The sequence below is a fragment of the Lemur catta genome, chromosome 1 (genome assembly GCF_020740605.2).
Source record: "Lemur catta isolate mLemCat1 chromosome 1, mLemCat1.pri, whole genome shotgun sequence".
Taxonomy (NCBI): domain Eukaryota; kingdom Metazoa; phylum Chordata; class Mammalia; order Primates; family Lemuridae; genus Lemur; species Lemur catta.
This window is the reverse complement of record NC_059128.1, coordinates 113,054,563-113,081,764: the sequence shown is the minus strand read 5'-3', so window position 1 is coordinate 113,081,764 and position 27,202 is coordinate 113,054,563. Positions and strand designations below refer to the sequence as shown.

Here is a 27,202-nt window from a genome sequence, read left to right as displayed (position 1 = left end):
ACCTTTGATATTATGTGTAATGCTGCAATGAACATGGAGATGCTGTTGTCTCTTCAACTCCTTTGGATATATACCCAGAAGTGGGATTGGTAGATCATATGATATTCTAGTTTTAATTTTTTGAGGAACTGTCATACTCTTTTCCATAGTGGCTACACCAACTTACATTCCCACCAATAGATCTATAAGAATTCCCTTTTCTCCATGTCCTCAGCAATACTTACATGTTGACTTTTTGGTAATAGCCATCCCTACAGATATGAGGTGATGTTTCATAGGAGGGGCCTTAACATTTCTTGTAAGTTCTCTTATGTCTGAGTGATTAGACTTGGATTCATTTCCCTACCAGGAAACTGATGATACACACTTCCCTTTCAAACACCTCACAGAGAACCAGCCCTGGCTTCTGCTTACCTGAGTATGTTGAAAAGTCAGGACTATGGGTTCAGACAGGTCAACTTTTTCCTTCAAGCCAATGGTAACACTCACAATGTGAGAGTTTAGTTTTACTTCCCGCAATCCTCTTCTGTCATTAAAAAAGGAACCATTCGGCATATCTCCAACAGATTGATAAGCGATGAGGGCAACTGTACTTCTATCTGAGAAAAAAATAAGAGAAATCACGTTAGGGAGTGTGCATAGTTTGGGAAGTTGTCTATAGTATCTTGGATGAGAGTCAAAAGGCAAGCAACGGACAGTTAAAACTGCCCTCGGAAATCCCTTAAATTTTCCGTTCAATACATTACGTCAAGTTTGGGGTGCAGCACTTTTGGTTATGTAATAAATGTTTTAATGTCCCAGACATTACAAAAGGTATATGTGAAAATATGCTCATAAATGGGTAGTAAAAATACATATGAGCCCTTACACATCACAATCTGAGTTGTGCAGAAAAATGCTTGTCCTCAGAAGGGCAAGTGGAGCTCAGGAAGTCTAAGGAAGGCTCACACTCCCATCCTCCATCTCCCACTCACTCTGGGGTATCTGATTTAGTGGAAAGGTATGCAGGGTGACCCATTCTATTTAATTCACTCCTTTCCCTTTTCTCCCCCTGTCCCCCTCCCCCTTTTTCTCTTCCTCTTCCCCTTCCCTTTTCATGAAAGTGCAATTTAACTCACAGATGTTCAATGCACATAGGACTTTCTGTAACCTGATGGGGTGTTTCCCAAACTTCAATTGTTCATGTGCCACCATCTAATTTTGACCACAGCTACTTACTACCTGTATTATTATTCACTCCATTTTAAAAATCTACTCACTTTAGATCCTTTCTCTCTCTTCCCCTACTCTACAGCTTATAGTAAGGAGTAAAGATAAGTCAGTACCCAGAAACTTTTTTGGAGTAAATGCAGCAGGCATGTCACTCTCTGTGTTGCCAGGATTTACTCTTTGAAATAGTTTATATGCATTAGTTAATTTACTTATTCTTTCCTCACATATTTATTGAACCCCTACTGTGTGCCAAGACATTCTAGGCATTATAACACAGCAGACAACAAAACAGACAAAATCTGTATCATCAGAGAGCTAACATTGTAGGGGGAGAGGTGGATAACAAACCAATCAAGAAATTATAAAAAACTGACATAGTGCATTTGCTTTGCAGAGACTAAAAGTGAAAGGATAAAGCAGGGCTGGAAACCTATGGCATGAGCGTCAAATCTAGCCTGCCACCTGCTTTTGTAAATAAAGTTTTGCTGGCACAGTCACACTCCTTTGTTGACATATCATCTATGGCTGCTGTCATGCTACAATGGCATACTTTAGTAGTTACGACAAAGATCATCTGGCCCAAAAAGGCTAAAATATTTGCTCTCTGATCCTTTTACAGAACAAGTTTGTCAAGCTATAGGATAGAAAAAGACAGGGTGACTCCTTTAAATAAAGAGTTCATATAACTCTTCTCAAAAGAAAGGATGTTCGAGGCAATCTGCCACAATCGAATGGTACCTTTTCAGACATCACATGGAAAACAGGCATGTGTCAGCCTGTCCCTTTTAAGGAAGAATGTCAAGGAATCCTGTTGGAACCTAAGTGTGTATCACAAAGTGTGCAGTTCTTTTAAGATTTCAACTGTATCTCCCCAGTTGCCTGATCAGTGGTCAAGAAAGGTCTTTTCATTCTAGAATCTTGTAGAATCTTCCTACTTTGAAAATGCTAGAAGTCCCCATCCCTTGGTCTAGTAACCTAGAAATGAGACAATGGTGCCTAGGATTTGGAGTCAAGAGAATCCATCGTAGGTACAGTACCTGTTGTGGCTCCTTTGAAAACATAAGCACAGTTGATATCCATTGTGTTGTTTCCAGCTTCCAGAAGAGTCTTCTCACCTGTCTCACTGCACCTCTTGGTTTCATAGACTGAAAACATGAAGAAAGTGAGTCCTTTTGTACTTACTTCCCATGACTTAAAAGCTTGTTGAGGATCTCCCTTCTTTGTAAGACACCCTACTGGTGATTCCATCTCCACGGTGCAGTGTAGACCAGATGGCTTTTCCCCTCCACATCACTGGCTGGGGGGAGTGAAGTGGTGAAAATGTTCTGAGCAAGACACACACTGGCCAGGAGATGACAGGGGATGGCTATGTCTCCCTGAGATAGAACTAAGGGGTGTGCAAAGTCAGCATTTACCACAGGCTACTTAAAGAGCAAAAAAAAAGTAAACTAATGATATTGGAGTCCCTGTTAAGGAGGAACATAATCTTTCTAAGTAAGAGTAGCTAAGCAGTAGAAAGTTTTCTGAGTAAAATCACTAGGGCAAATCTGTAGCATTGAAGAAGAATCTGTTAAGTTAAACTCTATCCATATCACATAAGACTGGAAACACTAGATCTGATGAAAGAATATCCTCATAAATTTTTTTGGTACAAGAAGTTTGTCTCTGGACAAGTAAGAAAATTGTCCTAAGAGCTATGGTAGACAGCTCAGTGCCCTGAATCACCATTCACCCCATCTTTTTTGGGACTAGGACTACCATATTGAAGCTGAACACAAGTCATTTTCCAGCTTCTCTTGCAGCTGGAAGGTGCACCACCTAGGTGGTGCCATGCAACTATTTGCAGGCCAATGGATGGAAAATTAGAATGATGTGTCCTACAGAAAATGAGCATCCATGCCACTTCTCTTTTCCCTCTCCTATTGGCTGGTAAGAGGATGTGGAAGTAGAACAGCTATCTTGTAACACCACGTGGAAGTTGAGTTTTGAAGATGGCAGAGAACATAGCTGCCATGAAACAGCCATATCAGCCCTGGTCTCCTTATGCTCATACTGTTAAAGAAATAATAGTTAAACCATTGTTTAAGCCACTGTAACTTTAGTCTTTCTTATACCACCAGATTTGGTAGGCTAATACAGATATTAAGGTCAAATGGAACAGCTGTCAAAATAGATGATAAGACAAGTCTCTATGAATTCAATAGGACTGCAATTTTAAAGTGTATGCTGTCAGATAAGAACACATCAGATTATAAATCATGGTCAAGGGAAATTTATCCCTGGTATGCAAGGCGAGTTTAACATATGCAAATCAATCATTGGGATCCATCACATTAAGAGAACACATAATAAAAATCATGAGTTCTTCTTGATTGATACAGAAAAGCATTGAGAAAGTTCAGCATCCTTTCTTGATTAAAACCCACTATAAAATTAAAGAAAAAACCATTAACACAAAAACACCCAGAAAAGCCCCAAATATTTGGCAATGAGACACGCATTTCTAAAGAACCCATAGTCAAGTGGTAAATCACAAAGAAAGTTGTAAAATATTTTTCACTGAAGGATGATGAAAGCCCAACATCTCAAAATTTGCAGGATGCAGCCAAAGCAGTACTTAGATGGACATGTATAGCTCTAATTTATATCTAAATTTGAAGCTTGAAATGCATTCATTAGAAAAAGAGGATGGCTTAAAAATCATTGACCTCAGCTACCAAGTCAAAAAGTTAGAAAATTAAAAATGAAATACAAAGATAGCAGAATGAAATAATAAACAGCAGAAACCAATGTAAAAGAGAACAGAAAAATGTTAGAAATAATCAACAAAGCCAAAAGTTGGTTCTTTGAAATGATTAATAGATAAAGAGGTGAAGGAGAAATCATAGCTCCTGACACAGACCTCTTAAAACTCTTTTAATTTCCTGAGCAGCAGGCACAAGGGAAAATCTTTTGTTCTAACGTTTGGTCTTTGACTCAAGGTTCTGACACACAGCTCCTAAGACCTTTGAAATTTTTGAGTATCAGAAACATGTCGTATCACCGTTATTTCTTATAGCTGAGTAATACTCCATGGTATACATATACCACAGTTTACTAATCCATTCGTGGATTGATGGGTACTTGGGTTGTTTCCACATCTTTGCGATTGTGAATTGTGCTGCTATAAACATTCGGGTACAGGTGTCTTTTGTTCTCCTGGAGAGAGTTGGAACCCATTATATTAAGTGAAGTATCCAAAGAATGGAAAAACAAGCATCACATGTACTCACCAGAAAATTGGTTTCCCTGATCATCACCTAAATGCACATCGGGGAAGGATACCAATTGGATATCAGACTGAGACGCGGGGTGGGGGGAGGGGATGGGTGTATGCCTACATGATGAGTGCTTTGCACACCGTCTGGGGAATGGTCATGCTTGAAGGTGCTGACTCGGGGAGGTGTGGGGGGGGGAGGGGATGGAGGTATGACTACATGGTGAGTGCCAGGCGCACTGTCTGGAGAATGGACATGCCTGAGGCTCTGACTCAGGGGGATGGGTGGGACATGGGCAATGTATATAACCTGAGCTTTTGTACCCCCATGAAGAGCGGAAATAAAAAAAAAATAATAATAAAAAGAAACATGTGACACAACTCCTAAGTCCCATTGAATTTCCTGGGTTATAGTAGCATCTTCTGTTGTCACAAGATGAAACTTATCCAGGTACAGGATGGACTGAGGATGAGAGCTGGTTGCTAGGGAAACCAAACATGATATTAAAGGTTTGAAAATGTCCTTTCCACCCCATCCCACCTACAGGGAGGGAGAAGAGACTGAATGTTGAGTTGATACCAATAGGCAATACTGTAATCAATTATTCCTAACTAATGAAGCATCCATCACAACTCAGAAAACATGCTTCCAGGGTCTCCTAGGTAGCTGAAAATTTTGAGATTCCTGGGAAATGAGAAGCTCAAAGAGGGCATCTCTTCCATCTGGCTGGTCATCTGTATATTTATGATACCTTTTATAAAAAACATATCAATGCAAGTACTGTTCTTCCCTGAGAAAATTAATCAAACCCAAGGAGGGAGGTCACTGACTCTGATTTATAGCCAGACATGGTCAGAAGTACAGGTTACAACCTGAGACTTGCAACTGGCATTTGCAGTGAAGGTCCTCTTCTGGGACTAAGCCCTCAAACCGTGGGATCTGATGCTATTGCCAGATAGATAATGTCACAAATGAATCACAGGACACCAGCTCGTATTTCCTGGACAATTGTTTGTTTAGTGTGGAGGAAACCATCTACACATATTTTGTTGACCAAAGATGAAGTATTGAGTGTTGTCGTGACTGTATGAGAGTAGAGTAGGAACATAACCCAAAGTTTTTTCTTTCCACCAGCCATCGTAGGATGGTGGATATGTTCTTAAGTAATTTTCACCATAGGAAAGGAAGTTGAAATGGGGAAGAGAGCTGGTTTATTCTCTTGTCCCTGAATTTATCTTTTTGAAAGCAGAGCCTGACTCATGTAATGTCAGTGTGGAAGCTAATTCTGGGAGCCATTAGGTTTATCATTCTTGGTCCTGCCCAGGCCAGAACCCAGATCTTTTTATGGAGGTCACAGGAGTCCGCTCAGTGCCTCTTACCTATACCAAACTCAGAATTTTGACCTTTTCCTGGAGAAGAATAACTCGAATTCCAAATACTCAATTCCACACTCTGGAAAGCTTGGGTAGCCTTTTTTGCAAAGCTTCTTCTGCTTGTAGTCTTCTTCACATTACCCTGTCAAGAAAATAAAGGTAATTAGGTGGACTCTCACTGAAACTTCAGGAAGTAGGAATATGCATAAATGTGGTAGTGTTGAGCCCAGAAGACAGTATAGATTAAGGTGCTACTAGGTGGGGTGGACATGAGATTCCAGACACTGACACAATTCTTTCCATGAGAGCTGAAACACTGTCACTCTTTCCAGAGTTTCTGAATTTCTGCTGACCTCTGAGACCAGTCAATTCTTGGTCGTGGGAGGCTGTCCTGGGCATTGTAGGATGTTGAGCTGTGTCCCTGGTCTTTATTCACTAGATACCAGGGCACATCCTCCCCCATCCCTAAAGTTGTGACAAGCAAAAGTGCCCCAGACATTGACAGATGACCCTTGGGGTATAGGACAAAATTATCCCTGAATGAGAACTATTTTCTCTTAGAAATCATAGGGAACCTGCTAGTATTAACAGCAGGAGATGATGCAGTGAGATGGACCAGCTGCTTCCCAAACTCAGGCTTCACCCCACTTACCCAAATATTCCCTTGTGACTGTGTCTTCTCACCATGGTTCTCTGTGGGGAAAAGATAGCCATTGAATAAGATATGGGAGAAAACCCACGCTGGCTCACATCACTTCTTCCAATGCCCTCATGTTGGATTTTTCTCTGATGCCCCTGAAGCCCACCCCAAATCCCCTCCACGAAATCCAAAATGTGTTCTACAGTAGAGTTATAAAAGGGAGTTAGAATGTGGTTTCCAGTTTAATACTTCAGGCAACAGTATTTACTGAGCACCTACTCAAAACCAGACACAATGCTAAACCACACGGATAGAGGTCAGTGAAAGAGACGAAGGGTGTCCTCTTGTGGAGTTTGCAGTCTGGAAGGAAAGGCATTAAGCAAATAATTACAAATCAATAATTAAGAGATTTCAAGTGATACTCTTAATAAATAGGAGGTGATGACATGGGGACACACAGCAGAGAACCCCAACACATCAGGGTTGTGTGGAAGGTTTCCTGAAGGATTCAGTGTTAATTGAGTTAATAACATAGAAGCAGTTGTCTACACATTACATCTACAGTATCTCCTCTAAGAGAATGCAGAAGGTTCTATAACAGGCTTATGTAGCATAAGAGCTCATTTTTATAGAGCCTCTCTAGATACCTAGGCCTGCTAAGTATTTTACATGCATTAATGATCATAAACATATGATGAGGTGTACTAGTTTGTTAGGGCTGCTGTAACATAGTGACACAAACTGGTGGCTTAGAGCAACGTAAATCTACTGTCTCACAGCTCTGGAGGATAAAAGTCCATAATCAAGGTGTCAGCAGGACCATGTTTCCTCTAAGAAAGGTGCTAAGGAAGCATCTTGCCTTGCTTCTTCTAGCTTCTGGTGGTTGCCAGCAATCTTTGGCATTCCTGGGGTTGTGGCAGCATAACTCCAGTCTCTGTGTACACATGGCCATCTTCCCTCTGTGCGTGTGTCTCTGTTTCCTAAGTTCCCTCTTTTTATAAGAACACCAGTTATGTGGGATGCAGGGTTAATCCTAAACCAGTATGTTCTCATCTTGACTTGATTACATCTGCATAGACCCTATTTCCACATAAGATCACATTCACAGGTTGCAGGTAGACACGAATTTGGGGAGCACAATATTCAACCCAGTAAGCTGGATTCTGAAATAGCTTCGAGTTATCCCTGCCTCTTGGGATTCATATTCTTGCGAAATCTCCTCCCATTGACTGTGAATAGGACCCAGTGAGTCATTACTAATAAACAGTACACAGCAAAAGTGATAGGATGTCACTGTGTGATTAGGTTATAAAAGACTATGACGTTTATCTTATTCACACTCTGGCTGTTTCCAGTCCTTGCTATAACAAAACAAGTGACAGATGCCCACGCATCTAGGAAATGAAGACTGCCTCCCACCAATCACTAAATATGAAGAGCTCTTAAGGGCTCAGTCCAAGGGCTCTTACAGAACTGAATCTTTCCAGCAACCCTGTGAGTGAGCTTGGAGTCAGATCCTGTCCCAGTCAAGCCTTGGGATGAAACTGCAATCTGGAAAAAACCTGACGGCAGCTGTGATAGACCCCAAAGCAAAGGACTCAGCTAAGTCATTCCTGGATCCACACAAATGTTGGAACAATAAATATGTGTTGGTTAAGTCACTAAATTTTGGGGGCAACTTGTTATGCAGCAACATAAACTAAGATCATACATCTTAGTGTTACTCCTACTTACAGAGAAGGCATATAGAAGTTAAATCATTTACTGAAAGCCAGCTAGGGAGGGGATGAAGCAGCCTTAAATCCAATCCATTTAACTCAAAACATGGAATTTTATGAGGATGAACAAATAAATAAATACATTATTGTCAGTAGTAAGAGCCAGGCTTCTCATTATTGGAGAAAGAAGTTACAGATAAGGACATAGGGAAGGCTGAGACAAGCCTTGGCATTGCGCTGGCGTCAGAGCTAATGGCATGAACTCATGGGCTTTGGGACATAGATAGACAGATAGACAGATGTAGGAATTGAATTTAAGGTGTGTCAGAGATAAATAAGTAGACAAGTTCAGAAAAAAATTAGAGATGTCTTTTTGAAAGACCATAAAAGAGACCTGTGTACAAGACATAAACTGTAAGACATTTGTACAGAGATGGTTTTTATGTTGTGGGCTTGGATAATGTCTCCTTGGACAAGAAGGACAACAAAGAAAAGACGGATGAGAGTTAGGACAGAGCTGTGCTCTCCCACCCTGAGCTGTGCTCTCCCACCCTGAACTGAAACTGGCAGCTCTCAGAAGCTCTTTCTAACTGTCCCCCCATCCTTTTTCATGGAGGAAAGAGTATTAGGCGGTTCTTACCATAACAACCTGGAAAATTGATATCACGAAAAAAAGCATTCCAGGTGAATAAAGGATATTTTAACATACAACCGCAAATGTAAGGTCCAATTTTGTTTTCACAAGATGGTATATACTTGCACTTTGCCTGCCCAGTCTCACACTCATCGATATCTGTGAATCAAGAGAAAATATTGTTGTTTTTCATGTTCATAGAACTATGCCCACAGAATCTTTATTGCCCAACATTGTTCATATGTGTACCCAAATGTCCTGAGTAACACAACCCAAGAGAAGACAGGAGAGGGCTATGCTTCCCTGAGTGGGGACCAGGGTGGGCATACTCAAGTGCAAAAACATAAAGCAAAAATGTGAAATAATGAAACTGGAGTCCCTGTCAAGGAGGAACATAATTTTTGTAAGCAAGAGTAATTAAGCATTTGAAAGTTTTCCAGGTAAAATCACTAGCGGCAGAACTGCAGCATTAAGGAAGAATTCCGTGCATAAACTCTATCCATATCACATAAGTCTCTAAACACATATCTGATGAACGATTACGCTCATAAATATTTTTTAGTACAAGGAGTTTGTCTCTAGACAAGTGAGAAAATTGTTGTAGGAGCTATGGCAGACATCACAGTGTCCCCAATCACCATGTGCCCCTCTTTTGTCTGAGACTAGAACTACCAAATGTAAGCTGAACACAAGTTATTTTACAGATTCCCTTGCAGCTAGGTGGAGCCATACAACTATTTGCAGGCCAATGGATGGAAAATCAGAATGATGTGTCTTATAGAAAGTGAAGTGCCCTTTCTACTTCTCCTCTTTTCCCTCTCCCATTGGCAGGTAAGAGGATGTGGAAAAAGAGCAGGTATGTTCTAACACAAGATGGAAGTTGAATGGTGAAGATGGCAGAGCACAGAGCTGCCATGAAACAGCCCCATCAGCCCTGGGATCCTTATGCCCAAACTGTTAAAGAAATAATAGTTAAGCCATTGTTTAAGTCACTGTTACTTTAGTCTTTGTGGTGCCACCAGATATGGAATGCTAATACAGGTATTAATTTCACATGGAACACTTGTCAAAATAGACTATAAGATAGGTCTCAATGAATTCATAAGGTTGCAATTTTAAAGAATATGCTCTCAGATAAGAACACATCAAAAAATTATACATCATGACCAAGTGGGATTTGTCCCTCATATGCAAGGCTGGATTAACATATGCAAATCAATTGCTGGGCTCCATCCCACATTAAAAAAACAAAAGATAAAAATCACCTGATTATCTTAATTGATGCAGGGAAACCATTTGGCAACATTCAACATCCTTTCTTGAATAATATAATTCCTATTATTTTATAATCATTATTATCATTATTCAATATAATCCTTATACTGAATAACAAACCATGAACTTAAAGACACCTAGAAAAGCCCCAAATATTTGGGAATGAAACACACATTTCTAAAGAACACATAAGTCAAGTGATAAATCATACAGAAAGTTTTAAAATATTTTTGACTGAATGATAAGGAAAGCCCAACATCTCAAAATTTGCAGAATGCAGCCAAACCAGTACTTAGAGAAAAATGTACAGCTCTAATTTATAGCTAAATTTGAAGCTTTAAATGCATTCATTAGAACAAGAGGATGGCTTAAAAATCAATGATCTAAGCTACCAAGGCAAAAAGTTAGAAAATTAAAGATAAAATACAAAGAAAGTAGAATCAAATAATAAAGAGCAGAAATCAATGTAAAAGAAAACAAAAAATTATAGAAATAATCAACAAAGCCTAAAGTTGGTTCTTTGAAATGATTAATAGATACAGAGGTTAAGGAGAAACCAGAGTCCCTGACACACAGCTCTTAAAACCCTTGTAATTTCCTAAGCAACAGACACACTAGAAAAATCTTTTGTTCTAATATTTGCTCTTTCACTTAAGTCCTGACACACATCTCCTAAGACCTTTGAAATTTCCTGAGTATCAGAAGCATGTGACTCAACTCCTAAATCCTTGGAATTTCCTGCATTATAGTATCATCTTATGTGCTAATGAGGTGACTCTTAGCTTTCCCATAGGGTGAGGATGGGAGCTGGTTGCCAGGAAAACCAACCATGGGATTAAAGGGTTGAAATTTTAATTTTCATCCCACGAAACCTACAGGGATGTGGAGAGGTTAAATGTTGAGTTGATACCAAGGGCCAATACTGTAATCAATCATGCCTAAAGAATGAAGTGCCCATCAAAATCCAGAAGAACATGCTTCCAGGAGCTTTAAGGTAGCTGAAAATTAGGAGATTTCTGGGATGTGACACATCCAAAGAGAGCTTGGAAGGTCCACATTCCCTTCTCCCATCCCTTGTTCTATCTGTCTGTTCCATCTGGCTGGTCATCTGTATCTTTGTAATATTTTTTTTTATAATAAATGGATAAATGCAAGTAAAGTGCTTCCCTGAGTTCAGTGAGCAAATTAATCAAACCCAAGGAGGGAGGATATGGGACTCTGATTTATAGCTCGTTGGTCAGAAGTACAGGTTACAACCCAGGATTGGCAACCGGCATCTGAAGTGAAGGGGCTCCTGTTGGACTAAGCCCTCAAAGTCTGGGATCTGATGCTGTCTTCAGGTAGATAATATCAGAATTGAATGACAGGACACCTAACTGCTGGGGAATTGCTTAGTGTAATGGAAAAAATCCACACATATTTTCCTGACCAAACACGAAGTATTCTGTGTTGTTGTGATTATGTGAGAGTAGAATAGGAAAATAACTCAAACTGATTTCCTTTCTACCGGTCATGGTAGGATGGTGGATATTTTCTTAACTACTAATAATTTTCACCACATTAAGGGAGGTTTAAATGGGGAAGAGAGCTGGTTTATTCTGTTGTCCCTTGAATTTATATCTTTGAAAGCAGAGCCCTACTCATGTAATGTGAGGATGGAAGACCATGATTCTGGGAGCCCATAGATTTTATCATTCATAGGTCCTGCCCACGCCAGGACCCAGATCTCTTCATGGAGGTCACAAGAGTTTACTCGGCACCTCTTACCTATATTAAAGGAACTACTTCTACCCTTTCTTGGAGAAGCAGAACTTCCATCCAATTCCTCTTTCTGGAGTAGTTGGGTATCCCTTCTTGCAAAGCCCCTTCTGCTTCTAGTCTTCCTCAGATTTTTCTGTCAAAGAAATAGAGCTAATTAGGTGGACTCTCACTGAAACTTTAGAAGACAAGAGAATGCATAAATGTGGGAGGGGTGAGCCTAGAAGGCAATATTGATTAAGGTGCTAGTAGGTGGGGTGGACATGAGGTTCCAGACACTGACACAAGTCTTTATATGACAGCTGAGGCATTCTCACTCTTTCCAGAGTTTCTTAATTTCTACTGACATCTGAGACCTGTCAATTCTTGGTTGGGAGAGGCTGTCCTGGGCATTGTAGGATGTTGAGCTGTGTCCCTGGTCTCTACTCCTAGATACCAGTAACACACCTTCCCTCTACAGTTGTGACAACCAAAAGTGTCCCCAGACATGCACAAATGACCCTTGAGGCAGAGGACAAAATCATCCCTGGATGAAACCTAGAAACCATAGAAACTGGAAATAATAGGGACCCTGCCCGTGTTACAACAGGAGAATGATGTGGTGAGATGGATCAGCTGCTTCCCAAACCCAGGCTTCACTCCACTTACCTGAGTATTCCCCTGTGACTCTGTCTTTTCATTACTGTTCTCTGCAGAGAAAAAAGTAACCATGAAATGGGATACAGGAGATAACCCACCCTGGCTCATGTCACTTCTTCCAATCAGCCTCAAGTTGAGTCTTTCCCTGATACTTCTGCAGCCCACCCCAATTCCCATCTAAGAAACCCGAAATGTGTTCTACAGTAGAATTATAAAAGAGAATTAGAATTTGGCTTCTAACACCAGTCAACAGTATTTATTGAGCACCTGATCAACACCAGACACGATGCTAAAACCACACGGATATAAGTTAGTAAAAGAGATGAAGGGTGTCCTCCTGTGGAGTTTGCAGTCTGGAAGGAAAGGCATTAAGCAAATAATTACAAATAAATAATTAAGTGATTGCCAGTGATGCTCTTGATAAATAGGAGTTGATGACATGGGGATACATAGCAGAGAACCCCACCACATCAGGGTTGCATGGAAGGTTTCCTGAAGGAATCAGAGTTAATTGAGTTCATACTATAGAAGCAGTTGTTTACACATTACATTTGCACTATCTCATTTAAGAGAATGCAGAAGGTTCTATTACAGGCTTATGTAACCTAAGAGCTAATATTATTGAGCCTTCCTAGGTAGCTAGGCCTGCTAAGTATTTTACACACATTAAAACTCATAAAGAATAGGTGAGGTGTACTATTTGCTGGGGCTACCATAACATGGTGCCACAAACTGGGTGGCTTAAAGCAACACAAATTTACTGTCTCACAGCTCTGGAGGGTAAAAGTCCATAGTCAAGGTGTCAGCAGGGCCATGTTTCCTCTAAGGAAGGTGCTACAGAGGAATCTTGCCTTGCTTCTTCTAGCTTCTGGTGGTTGCCAGCAATCTTTGGCCTTCCTGGGGTTATGGCAGCATAACTCCAGTCTCTGTCTACACGTGGCCATCTTCCCTCTGTGCTTGTGTTTCTGTTTCCAAATTTCCCTCTTTTTATAAGAACACCAGTTATACAGGAATTAGGGTCAATCCTAGACTAGTATGTCCTCCTCTTGACTTGATTACATCTGCATAGACCTTATTTCCACATAAGATCACATTCACAGGTTCCAGGTGGACATGAGTCTGGGGAGCACAATATTCATTCCAATAACCCAGATTCTGAAATGTCTTCCAGTTATCCCTGCCTCTGGGATTCACATTCTAGTATAATCTCTCATTGACTGTTGACCAGACCCAGTGACTCATTACTAAGGAACAGAATACATCAAAAGTGATAAGATGTCACCTCTGCGGTTAGGTTATATATGACTATGACTTGTTCACACTCTCTGGCTGTTTCCAGTCCTTGCTATAATAAAGCAAGTGATAGATGCCCACATATCCAGGTACTGATGACTGCCTCCAACCAACCACTAAATATGACCTGAGGGCTTCAGTCCAAGGGCTCTTAATGAACAGAATCTTTCCAGCAACCCTACGAGTGAGCTTGGAAGCAGATTGTGCTGCAGTCAAGCCTCTGGATGAAACCACAGTCTGGAAAACACCTTGATGGTGTTTTTTACTCCCATTTACAGAGGAGGCATATAGAAGTCAAATCAGTAACCGAAAGTCAGTTAGGGAGGGGATGAGGCAGCACTTACATCCAATCCATCTAACTCAAAACATGGAATTAACTAGCATTAAACAATTAAATAAACATATTGTGCATATAAAGAGCCACACTTCTCATTATTGGAGAAACAAGTTACAGATAAGGAAAGGTTGAGACAAGCCTTGGTGTTGCGGTGGCATCACAGGTAACAGCATGAACTCATGGGCCTTAGGACATAGACAGACAGATGTAGGAATTGAATTTAATGTGAGTGAGAGACAAATAAGTAGACAAGTTCAGAAAAATTAAAGATGTTTTATTGGAAGGCCAGGAAATAGAACTGTATAGGAGACATAAATTTAAGGCATCTATATAGGGATGGTTATTCATGTCATGGGCTTGCATAATGTCTCCTTGGACAACAAGTGCAATGAAGGAATGAGGAGTGAAGGTTAGGACAGAGCTCTGCTCTCTCACCCTGCCCTGAAATTGGTAGTTCTCAGAAGCTCTCCTCAACTGCCCCCTGCCATCTTTTTCCCGGAGGAAAGACTATTGGGAGCTTCTTACCATAACAGTCTGGGTGGTCGATATCAATCAAATCAGTCTCCCAGTTGGAGAAAGGATATTTTAACACACAAGAGCAATAATATATCCCAACATTGAATTTACATGATGTTATATACTTGCACGTTGCCTTCTCCATCTCACACTCATCAATATCTGTGAATCAAGAGAAAATATTGTTGTTTTTCATGTTCATAGAAATATACTAGTTCTCCTGCCCATGGAATCTTTAATGCCCAACATTGTTCATAAATGTATGCAAATTTCCTGAGCAACACAACACAAGAGAAGATAGGAGATGGCTATGCTTCCCTGAGCTGGGACTAGGGTGGGCAAATTCAGCATTTATGACAGACTTCTTAAGGAGAAAAAACAAAAAAGTGAAATCATGAAACTGGAGTCCTTGTTAAGGAGGAAGATAATCTTTCCCATCAAGAGAGTAGTCATGCGTTTGAAAGCTTTACTTAAATCACTAGGGATAGATTTTATACATTGGGGGAGTATCTCACGAGTAAACTTTATCCATATTGCATAAGCCTGTAAACACATATCTGATGAAAAATTACCCTCATAAATATTTTTTGGTGCAAGGAATTTGACTCTGGACAACTGGGAAAATTGTCCTAGGAGCTATGGCAGACAGCTCAGTGCCCCCAGTCACTATTTGCCCTTTCTTTGTTTGGGATTAGAACTACAAAATATAATCTGAGCACAAGTCATTTTACAGATTCCCTTGCAGCTAGGTGGAACCATGCAACTCTTTGCAGGCCAATAGATGGAAGATCAAAATGATATGCCCTACAGAAAATGAAAACCCTTTCTACTTCTCCTCTTTTCCCTTTCCCATTGGCTAGAAAGAAGATGTGGAAGTAGAGCAGCCATCATGTAACACAAGATGGAAATTGAATGTTGAAGATGGCAGAGCACAGAACTTCCAGGAAACAGCCCCATCAGCCCTAGGATCCTTATGCTCAAACTGTTAAAGAAATAATAGTTAAGCCATTGTTTATGCCACTGTTACTTTAGTCTTTGTTATACCACCAGATTTGGTATGCTAGTACAGATATTAATTTCACATGAAACAGTTGTAAAAATAGACTATAAGGCAACTCTCAATTAATTCAAGAGGACTGAAATTTTAAAGAGTATGCTCTCAGAGGAGAACACATCAAAAATTATACATCATGACCAAGTGGGATTTATTCCTGTATGAAAATTTGGTTTAACATATGCAAATAAGTCATGGGGATCCATCACATTAATAGAACAAAAGATAAAAATCATGTGATCATCTTAATTGATGCATAAAAGTCATTTGACAAAGTTCAACATCCTTCCTTGATAAAAACACACAATAAATTTAAATTAAAAACCGTGAGCACAAAGACACCTAGAAAAGCCCCAAATATTTGGGAATGAAACACACGTTTTTAAAGAACCCATAAGTCAAGTGATAAATCACACAGAAACTTTAAAAATATTTTTCACCAAATGATAATGAAAGCCCAACATCTCAAAATTTACAGAATGCAGCCAAAGCAGTACTTAGAGGGAAATTTATAGCTCTAATTTATAACTAAATTTGAAGCTTTAAATGCATTCATTAGAAAAAGATGATGGCTTAAAATCAATGATCTAAGCTAAGAAGTCAAAAAGTTAGAAAATTAAAAGTGAAATAGAAAGAAAGTAAAACAAAATAATAAAGACCAGAAATTAATTTAAAAGAAAACAGAAAAATTATAGAAACAATCAACAAAGCCAAAAATTGGTCTTTGAAATGATTAAAAGATACACAGGTTAAGAAGAAACTACAATGACTGACATAAAGTTATTAAAAGCCTTGTAATTTCCTGAGAAATACGCACACTAGGAAAATCTTTTGTTCCAATATTTGGTCTTTGACTCACATTCCTGACATGCAGCTCCCAAGACCTTTAGAATTTTCTGAGTTTCAGAAGCATGTGACTCAACTCCTAAATCCCTTGGAATTTGTGGGTTATAGCAGCATCTTCTGTTCTACTGAGGTGACTCTTAGCCAGCTCCTATGGGCTCAGAATGGGAGCTGATTGCCAGGGAAACCAACCATGAGCTCAAAGGGTTGAACTTACATTTCCACCCCATCCCACCTACAGAGAGGTGGAGGGGCTGAGTTTTGAGTTGATATCAATGGCCAGTACTATAATCCTCAATCATGCCTAAGGAATGAAATTCCCATCAAAATCCAGAAGAATGTGGTTCCAGGAGTGTCTAGATAGCTGAAAATTTGGAGGTTCCTGGGATGTGACACGCCCAAAGAGGGCATAGAAGCTCCACATCCCCTTCTCCCACACCTTGTTCTCTGCATCTCTTCCATCTCACTGACATCTGTATCTTTTGTAATATCTTTTATAATAAATGAATAAATGCAAGTAAAGTCTTTCCCTGAGTTCAGTGAACAAATTAATCAAACCCAAGGAGGGAGGTCACTGACTCTGATTTATAGTCAGACATGGTCAGAAGTATAGGTTACAACCTTGGACTTGCAATTGTCCTCTGAACTGAAAACTCTGTTGTGGGACTAAGCCCTCAAACTATGGGATGTGACGCTATCTCCAGATAGATAATGTCAGAATTGAATGAGAGGACATCCAGGTTAATTCTCCTAGAGAATTTCTTGTTTAGTGTAGAGGAAAAAATCTATGCATATTTTGATGACCAAAGCTGAAGTATTCTGTGTTGTCCTGCATATGTGAGAGTAGAGTAGGAACATAACCCAAAGTGATTTGCTTTCTACCAGCCATGGTAGGATGGTGGATATGTTCTTAAGTAATTTTCACCATACTAAGGGAAGTTGCAATGGGGAAGAGAGCTGGTTTATTTTCTTGTCCCTTTAATTTATATCTTTGAAAGCAGAGCCCTACTCATGTAATGTTAGCATGAAAGACTGTCATTCTGGGAGCCCATAGATTTTATCATTCATAGGCTCTGCCCATGCCAGAACCCAGACCCTCTACGGAGATCACAGGAGTCTACTCAGCACCTCTTACCTATATGAAACAAAAAACGTTCATGTGATGGTGTAGAAGCAGAACTCACAGTTGAGACACCCAATTCCACTATCTGCAGTAACTGGGTACCTTTTCTTGCAATGTCCCTTCTGCTTCTAGTCTTCCTTAGATTTTCCTGTCAAAGAAGTAGAGTTAATTAGGTGGACTCTCATTGAAACTTCAGGAAGCAGGAATATGCATTAATGTGGTAGGGGTGAGCCCAGAAGACAATACTTATTAAGGGGCTACTAGGTGGGGTGGACACAAGGTTCTAGACATTGATGCAAGTCTTTAAATGACAGCTGAACCATTTTCACTCTTTCCAGAGTTTCTAACTTTCTACTGACATCTCAGACCAGTCAATTCTTGGTTGTGGGAGACTGCCCTGGGCATTGTAGGATGTTGAGCTGGGTCCCTGACCTCTATTCACTAGATGCCAGTAGGACAGCCTCCCCCTATCCCTAAAGTGGTGACAACCAAAAGTGTCCCCAGACATTGACAGATGACCCTGTGGTAGAGGACAAAATTGCCCCTGGATGAGAACTACTTTCTCTTAGAAATCATAGGGAACCTGCTAGTGTTACAGCAGGAGATGATGTGGTGAGATGGACCAGCTGCTTCCCAAACCCTGGCTTCACCCCACTTACCTGCATGTTCACTGGTGACTGTTTCCTTTGACTACTGTTCTCTGTGGAGATAAAAAGTAGCCATTATATAGGATATGGTAGAAAACCCACCCCGGCTCACATCACTTTTTCCAGTCAGCCTCAAGTTGGGTCTTTCCCTGATGCTTCTGCAGCCCACCCTAATTCCCTTTTTACCAAATCCAAAATGTGTTCTACAGTAGAGCTATAAAAGGGTATTAGAATGTGGCTTCCAGGTTAACACTTTAGTCAACAGTGTTTATTGAGCACCTACTCAAAACCAGACATGATGCTAAATCACATGGATAGAGGTTAGTAAAAGAGACCATGGTGTCCTCTTGTGTGATTTGCAGTCTGGAAGGAAAAACACTAAGCACATAATTATAAATAAATAATTAAGTGATTGCAAGTGATGCTATTGGAAGTAGGACATGACTTAAGTTCTGATTTTGTTTTTACACTATGCTCTATACTTGTACTTTCCCATCCCAGTCTCACCATCATCAATATGTGTGAATCAAGAGAAAATATGATTGTTTTTCACTTTCATAGAAGTATACTAGTTCCCTTGCCTGTAGAATCTTTATTGCCCAGCATTGTTCATCAAATAACGTCTCTCGTTCTTGGATAAGATGAATCAGCATGATAAAGATGAGAGTTCACCCTATGTTCATGTATAAATCCAATGTAATCCCAATAAAAAAATCTACATGTATTTTATGGAGTGAGACAAATTGATACTATCATGCAAGAATAGCCAGAAAAACTACAATGTGACAACCAAACATTAAAATATCCAATAACGCTTTGAGAACACAATGAGGTGCTGATGCATAAATAAATAAAAAATAGACTACTGGGTGGACTAAAAGTCTAGAAATAGACCCACGTACCTATGGAGCTTTAGAATATAGTATAGGGGATGTGTCGAATCCCTGGAATAAGGATGGAATGTTGTTTTTATTTAATGATGAGTCTCAAATTTGTTACATCAATTTGACTCACACAGAGCATAGCAAGGGAATAAATATAGGGTAAGTTAACACATTATTAGGAGAGGTTGCAAGCTAGGAGGAAGGACCACACTGGTTACATCCTGGCTTGTGCAATGTCTGTGTGTCCTGCAGCTCCCTGTCTCATCAGCCTTCCCTGCCGATGGACCAAGTTGAGGTTCAAGCCCACAGACAGAAGGTGCCCAGAGGCAAGGACTGACACCCGCTGTCTCTGTCTGAAGCACTCAGGGACAGGTGCACCTGCCCAATAGCTGTACCTTGGCAATTAGTCTGCTGAAGAGCTATGGGTTGTATTTGGTCCATGGATTCATGTGCTTTGGACAGAGGACACAAGGACCAGAGTAGTTATCACTAATGAGGGATTGAATTAAATATCATTCATAATATCTTTACCTTCACATGTCTCGTGGGAGGTGAAAAAATATTTCCTCCCAGATGTGGACCGGAATCCATCTTCACAAGTACAGTGGGTGCTGTTGTGGCATAAGGCATGCTCGGGGCACTGAGGACAGAAAGCTGCAGGGAACACAGAATATGTGCATTCATTTGCTCATTCATTTATTCCAGAAATGTTCCCTAAGCACCTACAATCTATGTGCTGTGGTGAGAAGGATGTCCTCTTGGGAATAGCTCTATGGCATCCTTTTTGCACCCAGCCCACAGCTGAACACAGATGGGCACAGAGCCTGCCCAGATCCCACTTCTTCCACCAACACACTCCCGCCTGACGGTGGCCTCCAAATGCCAGCACCTGTGCTTCTTCACCTGAGGGCTCTCTCTGGCCACCAGAGTCCGCTTTGTGCACCACATGGCAGGTTAGCACTGCTTTCCCTTCCAGGAGCAGCTCCCTCCATCAGTGACTGACAGGAGTCAGTCCATTAAAACAACTCAGCTCGGTTAATCTATTTTAGAAAACCAGCCAGGAAAGAACAAGTGTTGGGGAGAATGCAGAGAAAGTGGAACCCTTGTGCCATACTGGGGGGAATGTACAATGATGCAGCAGCCTCTGTGGAAAACAGCATGGCCATTCCTCAAGAAATCAAAATTTAGAATTACCAAATTACCACAGGAGCCAGCAGTCCCACTTCGGGGTATATACACAAAGGAAGTGAAAGCAAGGTATGGGGAAGATGTTTGTGCCCCCATGTTCATAGCAGCATTATTCATAATAGTCCAATGCTGTGTATAAACCAGATCCCCACCGACAAATGGGTGGATAAACACAACGTGGTATAACCACACCATAGGGTATTATTCAACCTTATAAAGGAAGGAAATTCTGACACATGCAACAGCATAAATGAATCTTGAGGACATTACCAAAGTGACATAAACCAGTCACAAAAGTACAAACACTGTATGACTCTATTTATATGAGGTCCCTAGAGGCGTCACATTCATAGAGACAGGAAGTAGAATGGTGGGTGCCAGGGGCTGGAGGGAGGGTGGATGGGGAGTCTGTGTTTAATAGGGACAGAGTTTCAGTTCTGCAGTTGGAGAGAATTCTGTGCATGGATAGTGGCAATGGTAGCACAACAGTGTGAATGTCCTTAATGCCACTGAACTGTACCCTTGACAATGGTTAAAAAGATAAATTTTATGTTATGTATATTTTACTAGAATTTAAAAAATAACAACAGTGAAACATCTTCCTTGCCCATTGTGGGGAATAACTGTGAGGTGTGGGCTCCACACTGTGTCCAGCGGCTCCCCCAGGGGTCGGGCTCCAGTCGCCCACATGTAACTCTCGTGACAAGGTCCTACATCACCCTCTCCACTTCCTATGCCACTGCCCACTCCCAGGTGGTGCCTTCTGGGGTCACCTCCCAGAATAATGACTTGCTCTCGGGATCTAATTCTCGGGTGAACCCCACCCGCGACGTGGAGAAAAGGCAGAGCATTTTGAGGAGTGACGTAGGACACAGGTTTGGGGAAAGAAAGAGCAGAATCCGGCATCCACCAGCTGTGTGACCTTGAGCTGGCGCCTTCTCAGGAGGACCCTTGGCCAGGTGGGGACAGTGTCTGCACCTTCTGTGTAGGAATGTCACAGAGGACTGAATGGGAGGCTGTGTGTGAGTTGCTTAGCTAAGTAAATGCAGATGATGATGGTAATGCCAGAGAAGGCGGACAGCCCTCGGGAGCTCCCAGGAGCAGGTGGGAGACACCAGGGACTTAGTGCTCACTGTCTTGCAAAGGGCTCCTTCCCCTCCCAGAAGCAAGTCTTCAGATCCCAGTTTCCTTTCCTCTGGCCTTTGGCTATGAGTAGGCTCACCTCCAGAATTCTTGGCTTCTGGTCCTGACACAGCCAGCAAGACACCGAGACCTAGAACAGAGAGGAGGGCACAATTCAGAGGGGACCCGCTGGGCTCTGGTTGGCTGAAGGCTGGGTGAGTTAGGGGCAGAGGGGTGACCCTCTCCCAGGTCATATGTGCGAAATTCACCGTAGATTATTCCAGACAGGCAGTAGGCACAGGGTCATGGGGGTGGGCATGATATATTAATACTACTGAAGAACAAGACGTACATGTGTCTGCAGAGGTGGGTCCCCACTCCCCAAAACTCAGCTTCTAATTCAGCTTTTCCTCCTAGTCTAACACCAAAAGGCCAACATTGCAACCTCCCTTCCATATTCAACAGTCTGTCTTTATCAGTCCAGACCTCAAATCCCACACTGTCTAATAAAAATATAATGTGAACCACACAGGTCTTTTGAAATTTTCTAGTAGTCACATTTTTTTTTAAAAAACAAAACAAACAGAAACAGGTGAACTTAATTTTAATAATACACTTTACTTCATCCAACAGAGCCAAAATTTTATCATTCTAACATGTAATTCATATGAAACAAATTATTAATGAATTATTAACACTTTTTGTGGGTGTTAGGTCTTTGGAATTGGGTCTGTATTTTGCACATACGGCGCCTCTCCATTCACACTGGCCACCATTTCGAATGCTCAGTAGCCACCTGTGGCAGGTGGCTATGGGATTGGACAGTGCAGGCTTAACCTTAGGAACTACGCTTCCTCTGAGGTCAGAAGAGGTCTGAATAGCACAGACCAGGAGAAACCTGGAATTATCATGGATGTGATAATTCACCCTCAGCTTCCTCAACTTCACGGTGGTGACCCCTCATTAACGCACCTTCATCGGCTCTTCCCTCTCCCTTGTGTGACACCCCCACTCCCCTTCTTGTGCTTCCTGGGATCCCCTCCCAAATAAATACTTACACACACTAGTTCTCATCTCAGTTCTGCTTTGGGGCAGCCCAGCCTAAGAGACTCAGCGGGAGAGTTTCGTGTAGGACAAGCACATGCAGGTATTGCTGGAGAAAATGCCAATTGTTAGGGAGCAAACGTAGCCAGGACAGCAGGGGCAGGAAGAGAAGGGAGGGGAGGTCTTTGTCCCACTTACCTGAGAGCAGGAGCAAGCAGCTGCTTCCCATGGCACAGACGCACCAGGAGCAGCAACCTGAGAATCTCCTTCAGAGGGATGTGGTGAGAGCTCCTGGAATGAATAAGCCCCGTGAAAACCAACTCCTCAGGGTCACAAGGGTAGAAACCTGGGGGGCAGGGGGAGGTTGATGCTTATCAAAACCCTAAATCCTGCCTCTCGTTTGACCCAGTAATTTTGCTTCTGGGCAACTCTCTCAAGGAAAGGATCCTGCAAGAATGATCACAGCAGAGGTGGTTGTAGGACACAAGCTTACCACCCAACACGTGGTGCAAAAGAGATGCATCTCGTGGATTGAATATTCTGCTGAGATTTAAAATCCTGTTGTATTGCACTCAACAAAATCCAGACTGGAAAACTTCCCTTTTTCTTTTCTTTTCTTTTTTTTTTTGAGATAAGATCTCACTCTGATGCCTGGGCCAGAGTGCACTGGTGTCATCATAGCTCACTGCAGGTCAAATTCCTGGGCTTAAGCTACCCTCCTGCCTCAGCTTCCTGAGTAGTTGGGACTACAAGAATGGGCCACTGCACCAGATGATTTTTCTAATTTTTGTAGAGATGGAGTCTCACTATGTTGTTCAGAGTGATCTCAAACTCCTGACCTCAAGTGATCCTCCCACTTTGGCCTCCCAAAAGTTCTAGGATTACAGGCATGAGCCACTGCACCCAGCCTCTTTTTTTTTTTTTTTTTTGCATTGCTGTTATTTATTTGGTATTTTAAAATATATATATTTTTTATTTCAGGAAATTATGGGAGTACATTTTGGTTACATGTTATAACTTTGCCACATCCCAGCCATGATTTGAGATGTGCCCTTTCCCCCCCACAACGCTCACCACATCCATTAGTTGTGAGTTTATCCACCCCAACACCCCTACCCCCAAAGAATATTACTACTGTGTGAGCACCTTAGTGTTGGTCAGTCAGTGCCAGTTTGATGGTGAGTACACGTTTTTAATTGACAAATAGTTATATATATTTATGGGGCACAATGTGATGTTTTGATATATGTTTACATTGTAGAATGATTAAGTCAAAGTCATTAGCATCTTCGTAACCTCACATACGTTATCATTTTTTTCTGATGTGAACATTTAAAATCTACTCTTCTAGCAATTTGGGAATATACAATGTATTATTATTAACGGTTGTCACCATGCTGTATGAAAATCTCTAAAACTGATCCCTCCTAGTTAACTGAAACTCTGTGCCCTTTAACTAACTTCCCTATTTCCACCTCCCAACCCTGCCCCATCCTCTGTTAACCACTGTTCTATTCTCTGCTTCTATTACTTCCACTTTTTATATCCAAAAAAAATGCAAGAGGTTAAAAATAACCAGATAGGAGAGGAACCTATATTAAAAATATGTAATATCACATTTAAAGGAATTATAAATGCTAATAGAGAATGACATTATGAGTGATTTTTAAAAATGATTCATTTATTTTTCTCTAGGCCTTAGTTTGTCAATAAGATACCATGAGTGATTTTAAATCCGTTTTTACTTACTGTAATCCTAATTTTGCCTATTACTTTAACAATAAGAACTTCATAATAATAATAATGAAGATTTTTAATAGAAGAGAAACAGAATAAATTAAAAAGTGGTTTCTCTTGGCAGCTCTGTTTTTTCTCCATACTCCTGTCTTGATATATCTGTTGGGCTTTGATCTTTGAATTTGGAATCTGTTAGGGCTGCCTGCGTCTTACACAGCAGTTCACACTCAATGCCCCATCCACGGTTAGGGTGAGAAATCTCTCTCATCCTTTCCATTACTGCGTCCTAAAATCATTTATGGGAACTCTACTATGGGCCAGGTGCCTTGCTAAGAATGTTGTGACTATCATCTCATTGAAAGCCCACAAGCACCTTATGACGTAGGTCTTATCATTGTCTCCCCACTCTTCAGATGAAGAAAATTGCTGTTTCAAGAGATTATATGGCTTGCTCAAGGTCATGTCGCTAGGAAAATGCAGAGCTAAGACTTGTACAAAGTCTCCCTGAGTCCAAAGCCTGTGTCTGACCACCTCCCCAAGGTCAGGAACCCCAATGTCACTGGGAGGCTAGACATGGAACGCAAGTAAGTCAGACCATGGGTGGAAAGCAGTGGGTACTGTGGGAAACCGGAGACCACAGGCTCTAGCTAGAGACAGCCACATCCACGTTTCCCTAAACACAGAGCCAGGGGACCCCCAGCTTGCAATCTCTGTAGTGAACAATATCGCCTGATTGAAAATCAATTTCTGCAGTGGGAATCTTGTGTCCCACGGGAGGAATTATACTTAGTCCCTCTCTGGATGCCTTTCCTCTCTCAATACCTGTCTCCCTTTTTCATTCATGTTTCTCATCCTTCCAAAACAATATTTTACTCTAAAATATGCTGGAGAAACTCTCAAAGCAAAGGATCCCCGTCTGAGTGAGGACAATTGTTTTTTGAGGCCTCATTTGAAACCAATTTAAATAAAGTGAGTATGTTTGCATAAAAGAGGTGACAATATTTGTCACAACAGTTGAGACCTCTAGGGATGCTGATTTGGAGAGATTTTTGGCCATAACCCACTGCAAGAAATGCATTTCAGAGACAGACAGAGGGAGAGAGAAAGAGAGGAAAGTGAACGAAGTGTCACAATATAATACATATCTGATATTTTATAATCATGGTCCTTTTCATGTTTAATTTTTGCCAGGCTGGTTGTCATGTACTAAGTTGGTTTTATGGTCAGTCCTCCAGTGGATCTCCCTCCAGTTGAAAAATGTTGACTTGCAAATCTCTTTACTTTGGCACAAATCAAGCATGCAACCCTTCTCCTGTGAGCCTGGCATCTACCTGCACTGGCATGTTTCTTATGGGGGTGAGGTGTGTGCAAAAGTTCTTTACTCATCATAGGATCTCTGGAAAGTGACCCATTTTTTTAAGATCTTGTTTCATCATTTTTCACAACAAATTACTTATATGCTACACTTGCTTTAGACTCTTTTTTCTTGAAATGTTATCATTTTAGTCCACCCGAAGCCCCTTAAGACACAATGCATCACCTCTCTGAGTGTGCGGAAGCATCTCAGTAGGTTGCACACTCCCACACAGCAACACACACTCCTTGTCCCGGCAGAAGGGAACAACTAAACGTGAGACAGATGCTGTCTAGCAGCATTCAAGAAATAAAGCAACAGGACATGGAATGAGGTCTCCTTGAAAAGGTTCCCAGAGACAGAGTATTTTTCTAGACTCACAATCACAGGTAAAACATTTCTCTATTTTTTTATGAGAAGACACTGTGCCTACTTACCCCAAAGATGAAAAGTCCTTGCCTCCAACCCAGCCTGGTAGCTCCTCAGAACTAACAGAAGAGGAAGTGCATCGCCACTTATAATGAGGTCCAGTTTCTCACAGAGTCTTGTGGCTAGATGAGAAGGCTGGGCTGTTCATCAGGGACTTTGTATAAAGGTCCATTCGTTCTCTTTTCATTACAGTAATTTAAATCCTGCATTACCAGCATGGGCCATATTGAATTGTCTTGGAAAATGAACTTGGAAATGGTGATGGCGTTCAAAATGGTGAAAACCAAATAAATAACAGAGAGTGGATTCAACTCTCATGGATGCCAAGGAAGTGGGTCCAACTCTGACGAGACACTTTAAGTTTTACTGCAAGAGTTGAAGGCCAGGCTGTGGAAGGGAGAAGTCAGCATATCTCTGTATTACCCAGTGTCCCATTTCAGAATCACTTCTCAGTGAACCATTCTGGGAAAATGACTTACCCATATTCTTGGACTTTGGGATAGGGCCACCCAACAAGCTTACACAGATCTGTTAGTACTTGGCTGGTAAAAATTCCTGACAGGTTTCACTAGAATGGTGTACTGCAATATTTGTCTCATTTGTATTAGAAGACCCTTGGGAAGATCCAGCATGGATATGGCACACACCCTCTAGTCTGACAAGTCCAAATTCACACCTAGTGATTCACTTCTTGTCTTGATTTTACTACATTTATGAAACATGGCCTTATTGTCCCTAATATTAACATTTTGATTTTTCTGTTTCTCATTTATTTTTATAAATTAATAACAGCAAACGCAATAATGTATTGAAATAATTCCCCAGTGATGGCTGCATAGGTGGGCTGGTGGTCAGCCTCTCCACGTACCACTCAACATGTTTGCTGTGTCATCTGGTGAATGACAAATGGAGAGTTCCATTCTGTCATTGTCAGTTGTACTGAAATCAAAATTGTCTGAATGTAAAACTGAAATGCCTGAATCCAAGAGAAGTCCCTGATATTCTGAGCACTCTGTGTGCTCACCGCCCAATTCTGCACGTGATAAATTGTTTGCATAAGTAAATGCAAGAATTCCCTGTCTTTGAGTGTGGTCTCTCTTCCACACTGACTCAAAGCTTGGCCAT

General features: G+C 41.1%; 1 protein-coding gene across 1 annotated transcript in view; it reads right to left on the bottom strand.

Moving 5' to 3' along the window:
* LOC123637840 (adhesion G protein-coupled receptor E4-like) overlaps nt 1-26,122 on the bottom strand; it is a 38,977-nt gene extending 12,855 nt beyond the window's left edge. The window contains exons 1-13 of the mRNA XM_045550982.1: nt 26,086-26,122; nt 22,756-22,848; nt 21,614-21,664; nt 19,735-19,857; nt 18,332-18,372; nt 17,685-17,820; nt 14,662-14,814; nt 12,516-12,556; nt 11,877-12,003; nt 6,495-6,535; nt 5,849-5,984; nt 2,250-2,357; nt 415-599 (exon numbers count right to left, since the gene is read on the bottom strand). Coding sequence (XP_045406938.1) covers nt 415-599; nt 2,250-2,357; nt 5,849-5,984; nt 6,495-6,535; nt 11,877-12,003; nt 12,516-12,556; nt 14,662-14,814; nt 17,685-17,820; nt 18,332-18,372; nt 19,735-19,857; nt 21,614-21,664; nt 22,756-22,786 — 1,173 coding nt within the window. The 5' untranslated portion in view covers nt 22,787-22,848; nt 26,086-26,122. The remainder of the gene's footprint in view (nt 1-414; nt 600-2,249; nt 2,358-5,848; nt 5,985-6,494; nt 6,536-11,876; nt 12,004-12,515; nt 12,557-14,661; nt 14,815-17,684; nt 17,821-18,331; nt 18,373-19,734; nt 19,858-21,613; nt 21,665-22,755; nt 22,849-26,085) is intronic.
* Nucleotides 26,123-27,202: the final 1,080 nt, after the last annotated feature.